Source organism: Merops nubicus, unplaced genomic scaffold (assembly GCF_000691845.1).
Source record: "Merops nubicus isolate BGI_N331 unplaced genomic scaffold, ASM69184v1 scaffold7441, whole genome shotgun sequence".
Lineage (NCBI taxonomy): Eukaryota > Metazoa > Chordata > Aves > Coraciiformes > Meropidae > Merops > Merops nubicus.
In genome coordinates this window covers 25,940-34,028 of record NW_008588943.1, presented here as the reverse complement: position 1 = coordinate 34,028, position 8,089 = coordinate 25,940, and the positions used below count along the sequence as shown (strand labels likewise).

The following is an 8,089-nucleotide window of genomic DNA, read 5'->3' as shown; positions in this document are numbered from 1 at the left end:
TGAATGTAAATCAGAAGGAGATTCTCCTCTTCTCAGTGCTTATATTCTGAAATATAAACCACACTGCTTGCTCATTCAGTATGCATGATACAATCAAGGCAGGTAAAAAACTCTTGACAGAAAATCTTTATTAGCTTTCTATTAAGTGTTCCTTATCACTTCACTATCTAGTGTGTTGAGTTCCTTCAAGCTCCCTTTCTAATATAAATGAGAGCAGCAGTAAGCCACCGATGTGGGAAACCACAAACTTGGTTTGCAAACAAGTAACAAACTCCTGCTGCCTTAATTTTTCTATCTATTAAATAGAAATAAAGATGTTTCTTAATCTCAAAACATAGGAAAGGGAGGCATGCAAGTGTCTTGTTTTAAAACCAAGTTTGAACAATGCTGCATAATGATACAGAAGACAGAGAGGAGTAAGAAAGGACAGGAGGATAGAGGAAGAGAAAAAGAGCTACAGAAAAAATAATGAAACAGCAACCAAAATTTTTATTTAGCCAATTATTCAAGACTAAATGAATATTGGTAGAGTTTATATTCACTTGTAATTTGAGGACTGCAGTTACACAGTTCCTTCCACCCAGCTCACAGGCAATTTTACTCCTACTGTTGTCAAGACTGCTGATTGAGAAGATATATCAAAATAAAAAGCAAATACTGCTTTTCAAAAACAGCAAGGGTGAGGAAACTGATAGAAGAGCAGGAAATTTTCCAGTTTGCATCATGTGTAAGCAAATACAAACAGAAATAAAACACAAAAATTTTTGCATTCACTTCAGAAGACTTTGCTGCTGAACTTTTCTTGTTTTATTTTTTAGCCTGCCTCTGTTCTAAACTCAATGCTTCCATAAATATAGTATTTAAGTACAGGCTTTAACAGTGCTAAAGACCTTTTGTTGCTGTAACTATTTCCTATGTCCCTCTTGGCAATGTCTTCACTAGCAGATGCAGCACATGCTGACAAAGAAGCTATTGTCAGAAATAACCCAAATAATTTACCTGTGTTTGTACTCAGAGCTTTGCTGACACAGCAATTACAGCTGGTACAGCAGGCAAGTTTTTCACACCCAGAGCTGAAACAACTATGAAACAGAATGAAGGCCATACTGTCAAGCTAGCCTTCAAAGCACTTGTCACCCAAATTTTGCTTCTTTAAATCCCCTGAAAGTCCCTCCACAAATAAGCAAGAGCTACATGAATAAGGCTTCTATTGCCCCCTTCTACTTACTAGGTTTGTTACAGATTAAAGACACTCTTTTACACCCCTACAGCACCTCTAGCATAAAAATCTCTCGATTCTGAGAAGAAATTTCTGGCTGAGTGTATCAGAAACATCTCCTGTAATTTGTACAGTGTAATAGTACATAAATGTAATATAAGAAAAACTAAGCTGTGCTCAACCCAGCAAAATACTATTTAATTAAAAACAAACCCTCCTTTACCATTAGGAAAGATCTGTGGAAAAAAACATCTGGTATATGTACTATTTTTATTACATTCATTCAGAAGCAAGGGATGGAAGGCAACCCTCACACTGTTTTCAAAACCACTGTGCAGCTTCAGTTAAAAAGGATTGTATACTTTGTTTCCTGTCTCTCTGCCCCACACATTTCAGTATTTCTAATTCACTTACTGAAAGCTCTCTTGTATTTGTACTTTCCTTATAAAACCTTGGTATGTTTCTTCTGAAGCTTTCCAAACCACCACTGAATTCAGACTCTTTATTTTCATTACACAACCACCACATCTGCAAATTATCTTCCAGATTTTATATTTCTTGCAACAGCAACAGTTACTTACAAAGACAGTCCCTTTTGATTGTGGGACAAGTGAGTCTGCAGTTAATAAATGGCTTGCACTGCTTAGACAAACAATACCTGGGGGGGGGAAGAAAGGGGGAGGGCAGAGCCTGACTAAAAAAAAACCAAAAAAACAACAAACAACAACAACAACAAAAAAAAACAACTATGCATGAAAATTGGAAGATAGACTGCTAGAAACAGTTTGGATGAAACTAAGCTAAAAATATGTAATTTTACTGTGTATTTACTGCACTACAAAAGCAAATGGGCATTGACTGGTCTAGAGTAGAACTGCTCTGAAGTAAACCATCCCAAGACATGCATGATGTGGATGTCAAGTACTTTGAACTAACTGTTCCACTCTCAAAACCTCTTGTCTTTGTTTGTGTAAGTTGCACAAGGGGCACAAGGGGCACAGCCCAAGAGACCAGGTTAATTCTAACCACTGAAAGCACGGTTACAACATTAAAACAAAGAGCTTAATTTGGCCTAGTTTACCTATTTATGCAAAAACATTGATTCATTCATGTGTAAAATAAAACACTGTATTGCACTTACCGGTTTTGGGGTTTATTGAAAAGAATCCCTGTGGATTTCCACTTGTAATCTTGTAGGTTAATTTTTCACTTGAGCTAGAATCTGGATCAAATGCCTCAATCTGAATGACAGACACATCTTTCGGTGAGTTTTCCATGACCTCTGGGTAATAAACTGGTTCTGTGGTCTGAGGAGCATTATCATTAACATCCCCAACTTCTATGTAGATTTCAATGAAAGATGATAAAGGCACAACACCTTGGTCTGTTGCATAAACTGTTAACCAGTAATGCGAAGTAGTCTCGTGATCCAGTCGATCTGCAGTTTCAATAATACCTGTTTCATAGGAAGATAGAGAATGTTCAATAAATATACAGAAGCGTATAAAAACAGAGTAAGCAACAAGCTTAAAGAAATTAAATTAAAACATGAACATATATTCAAAATAACTGACATTGATTCTACAATCTGTGCTGATATACACAGACAAAGATATTGAAGCTAACCTGAAGCCACAAAAAATAAAATTACAACAGTTTGCAGCAATTATGCATTACACATATTAAAACAATATATTACTTAATTTCCTTTCCAACATCCTTTGAGATTTATCAGATCTATTAGCATTATTCATAAAAGCTATTTTGCCTAAAATATTAAATAGAATGAGTAATGTATAGTCTTTTGGACTTGAATGACCTTCTATACTCACTGCTGATTACAGTGAATTTTATAATATATTAAACCATCTGATTCAGATGCTCCTGATCTGTTTACCATTATTCATATTAATGAGCAGCTACAAATGTGAAAAATTCTGATCTATGTATCCAAATGAACTACTTAATTGAATTATCTTAATGTGCTTATTTGGGTTCACAGAGATTTTGCACAAAAGAAAGCAGAAGATACACCTCAACCTAATCCTTTGTAGCATTAAGACCAACAAATGGCTGCCATTACTCTGGCAACAGAAAGCAGCACTTAGCTCAATTTTACACACATACTACCTTTTAAAGAAACCTGCTACACAATTCACAAACTTAATAAAAATCTGTCTGCTGAGTCTACAGGAGCTTGTCTGAGCCAAAAGCAAATAAAGAATCAGGGACTCAAGTTTTTAATCCACTATGAAGAAAATAATGAATCTATTTTTAGCAGCTAACTCTACAGGTAGTCATAACAGTCACGGGTCAGAAGGGTACATGCCGTGGTATAACCTATATGATGGGACATAACTATTAAATGAATTCACAGAGCCACAGCACAATAAAACTGCACTCTTTTCTTGACCCAGTTGCTCTTATATTTTGTCTAATTCGACATTTTCTGAATGGATCTTAAAATGAACCTGATACATACTGAGGCATGGCACAGAGCAAGTACTTGTAACTATTTTTTTGTGGCAGTCTTGAAGGACTTTGTCAGGGCTCTGTTTGTTACACACCAGGCCTAATTGCGACTGGAGTCAAGATGAGTCAAACTATGACTGTGACGGACAGTCTTGGACTCTGGATTCAGCCACATAACGTCACTATGTGTGATGTGGCCCTTCTGTATCATGTACCATCAGTAAAACAGAACCTCGATAAAACTATGCCACTGTGCTTTTACAGGAGCTCTTCAGGAAAGAATTAACTCTAAGTACCATTGCCTTCACATGCTCCAGACACTTTTTTTAATGTGTGAGACCAGCTGAGCAAAATTATATAAATACTGAGGTATTATTCTTTTATTCATTACTTTCTTTGCCTTGTGGGAAGCTGCATAAAGGTCTGATGATAATGACCATTTGAAATTTTAAGATGTCAGTAGGATCACTTTAGCAGGGCTGGAAAGGGTAATAGCATCTGGTGCTTGGACCTGTGAAATACCCATATATAGCATTCAGAGCAACACAGCATTTCAGAACTACCACCAGATGTCAGTGTGGAAATTAGTTTTATATAGTGTCAAAGGTTTCAGAACTGGGATAAAAAGGAGGGGCACCACAATTTGAAAATAAACATTCAGTCTATAAAATTTTCTTTAAAGCAAACTGGTGGGCTTTACAATTTCCTCTCCTTTTTTTTTTCCCCCCTTTTAAATTGCAGAGGAACATCATCAAAGACTAAGCCACGGTGTTTAAAATTTTAAAGATACTATAATTTTGCACTTCCAGCCCTGTCACCTCAGTATTTGTATTTTGTTTGAAGGCAGTTTTATTATTAAAAAAAAAAAAACTGACATAGTGAACTAGATCTGTGTTGTGGTTATGTGCATAGTTTCTGGTTGTTAATGTACATAAACTTGTTCTGAAAAATGGACATGCAGCCTTGAGCATCCAGTTACATGGATTCTATTTTTTGTAACTCACATTACACCTTTTGCACCTCTCTATTTCAGTGGGCTGGCTTATGTGCTGAACTGAGCAGCCATTATCATTTTACACCTGTCCTGCTTTCTTTAATAGTAGCTACATCAGAAGCGACAGATTAATTTTAAGGTAGCCTTGCCTGAGTTTAAAAAACATAAAAAGAGACTCTTGTGGTAATGGAGCTCTCCTGCAATCTACTCAGCCAGCTTTTACAGATTCTACCCCCTTAGTTATCAAAGCCTACCTCAAGGAAAAAAGACAACTTAACCTATTTGGCTTTTCTGGACTGTCAGTTCTCAAGTGTCTGCTCTCTGCAGTTACATACTTCACAGGGACAAAAGGGAAAACAGTACCACATCAAAATCCACTAATAACAGTCTCTCAGAAAGAAATATGTAAAAAGAATATAGGGATAGTGATTAACAGTACAGCACCCATAGGCAAATTTGATTTTTTGGTTAATTTTTCATTTCAAATTAGATCTGCATATATGATGTTGTTCCTGTATATTTTAGACTGACTTTTGTAGAAATGTTCTGTGAAAAGCTTGCAATCTCACCTGACCACTGCACATGTCATGTAACACACATGTTTACCCAACAGGGCAGCACTAGTTTTCAGAACGTCTCCAGTGTTCTGCAGGGTCAACCACACTCTAAACATACATTAGTCAAAGTAACATGGTGACTCATTCACTAAAATGATTTTTCCTTTTTTTCCCCATGTTTCTCACACTTGGTGAATATCTTTACGGTGAATGATTTTTATGCTCAGATACCCAAAAAACTAATTCCTGAATTAACATTTCCTAGAGGCATAAAAGGTACATAAAAACCTCCATGTACCCCACGTACAGCTTAGAATAGATGGCATAGACAGTTAGGTACACCAGTTTGAAAACTTTATTAGAGACAGGCATCACACGTAAGTGTATTACTTTGACAATATTAAAAATGAAGACTCAAAATAACACTCCTCCAGTACAAAAGCTATGCAAAAGGGGAAAGAAGACAGGGAACAAAAAATTTCCTTTCATCCCCCGCACACTGAGAGGAGTGGAGGAGAGACCACACCTAGTTCTCCTGAACCACCCAAGGCTGCAGGCACAGTGAGGGAAGGGGTGACTGGGCTATTAATATGACTCAGCTTTCTTCCTGCTGTTTCCACCCAGCAATAAAATGGAACATATTGATCCAGTACACATGCCAGGGGGCTGGGGGAAGCTCTGACTACTGAAACCTGAATTTCTTCTGGTTCTGCATCAGCACTTTTTTCAGAAAACACAATCAACACTAAACACACAATTACATGAAGTATTTGAGGTTTTTTTTCCCCCTTTTAACATTACTACACAATCTGACCTTACGTAAGTAATCAAAAAACACCATTTTTTTCCTCATTACTCTAGTTGAAATTTGTTCCGCAAGTTTAACACAAGCCCAAATGATTCAACTCAGATGAGGCGCCTTTTTTTTTTTAAAAAAAAAAAAAGACAGGTAACAATAGTTCTCCTACCAAATCACAAGTCTAGAACCAGTCATTAAAGTATTATTGGTTGGTGTAACAACTTTCTGCTGTTGAAAACTACAGTGGCCCATTTTACGTATCAAGAGAGAACAATACTGTATGCTGACTGGCAGCCAGAACTTCGAGTTCATAAATTCCTTGGCTTCTAGTACTTCTAGTGGTTCTGAAGACAGCAGAGAGAAAAATTACGGGAAATCAAAGAGAAGTAATAAAACAATCTAAGCAAGAGTTAATTTGTTTTCATGCCACAATTGGCTAGATCCATTAACCATCAGTAAAGTGTTGGTCAGTAGCATCAGTTCCAACAGCATGTTTTACCTCCTAAAATGTATTTCACTTTTTTCTCCAAGGGGTGCAAAGCACATTTCTGGAGTACAGCTCAAGTGCTTCTATATATCTTCAATGCTGTAAAAACTCCATCTCTGCTCTAACTCTTCTCCTACTCACAGAAAATTCTTTAATTGGTGGATTTCCCATCCACTGTCTACACTGAGGCAATCTTGTAATTTTAACTTTTACAAATCATTTGCTTTTTGTGTAGCAAGACAAGTAGAGAAATTTTCCATAGAGCACCAATGAAGAGTCTTTAGCATGTATGATAATCCCAAAGACTTGTAAATATTACTGTTCAAAAAATACAGTGAAGTGCAGATTCCAGAAACATCTTTCACTTGGCTGGATATGCGATCTTGAGGTCTTTCAGGTGGTCAGGATAAAAATAATTCATATTCGGTCACTACCACCAGAGGGGAACACAAAACAGCTCTGATTAAGTGTTTCTCAGCCATCTGCAAGAGGACATCAGAGCTGATTTTACAATGTTCACATGTCTGAAATTTTAGACTACATATTGCTCCAGAGCTTGATGCAATAGGGATTTTCTATTAATTTCATTAAAAGGTGGCAAAAGTTAAGTGAATACTATAGAATTTGGACAGAATTCAGTATGGAGGAACAGGTTGGTTTATAAACACAGCAACTGAGGAAAAATCAGAACATAACCCCCACTCTCGACAAGAGCTGGTATTATTTCCAATTCAAATCCCACAACCCAAATCAGTACAACAAATGTCACTTTTAAAACAAAAATAAACATAAATCCACCTGAAATCTGACAGTCTTACATAGGCCAATTCTATCTAATTACCAAATGCTCAAACTATAATACTCCCAATTCCCAGGGATGATCCTCCTTAAGTGTGCTTATCCATAAGAACTCTCATTAACAATATTAATGATTCCATAATGGAAATCAAAACCTGAAACCATTTCTCAGTAAAGCATGAAAATGCAGTTTAGGAGAATTTGCCCTGGGAGTGACGTTTGAAACAAACTAAGAGAAATCCCCGGCCTGGAACATGATGCTTGAAATCTGATTACAAATTTAATTAATCTAAATTCTAATAAGCTGGGCAAATAAAAAAAGCTGTTTCTGCTGCTTTAAAAGCCATCTCCAGAAAAAAAAAAAAATATATTTTAAGAATTGCATTGACAAAGGTTTTTATCAAACATGGCCATTTGTAAACAACCAATTGAAACCAAAGTTTTAAAAGTGAGTGGATTACGCCTGTTTTATAAACACAGAAGCATGTGGTCCCTCAGTGGCACTAGTCTACCAACACATGAAAACAGACTGTAACTTTGTCCTGAATTCTAAACAAACAGTAAGCCGCTGCAGTGTAAACTGTCACTGAGGTCTGCACAATCTTTTGAATTAAAAAATGATGGAAAAGCTGAGCAGATAGTGCAGTTTACTACTTGAATCTCTAAGATAGGCTGCATATACTACCCAGAAAGTCACTAATATTTATAAAACTAACTTTTTATGTGGACCCCAGCTCCCAGAAGTCTACCATTTTTCCGGCCA

The 8,089-nt window shown here is 36.5% G+C and overlaps 1 protein-coding gene across 3 annotated transcripts in view; it reads right to left on the bottom strand.

Moving 5' to 3' along the window:
- Nucleotides 1-8,089, bottom strand: part of FAT1 (FAT atypical cadherin 1) — a 100,572-nt gene that overhangs the window by 69,391 nt on the left and 23,092 nt on the right. For all 3 annotated transcript variants that reach the window (XM_008949414.1, XM_008949415.1, XM_008949413.1), the window contains exon 2: nt 2,361-2,675. In XM_008949414.1, coding sequence (XP_008947662.1) covers nt 2,361-2,675 — 315 coding nt within the window. The remainder of the gene's footprint in view (nt 1-2,360; nt 2,676-8,089) is intronic.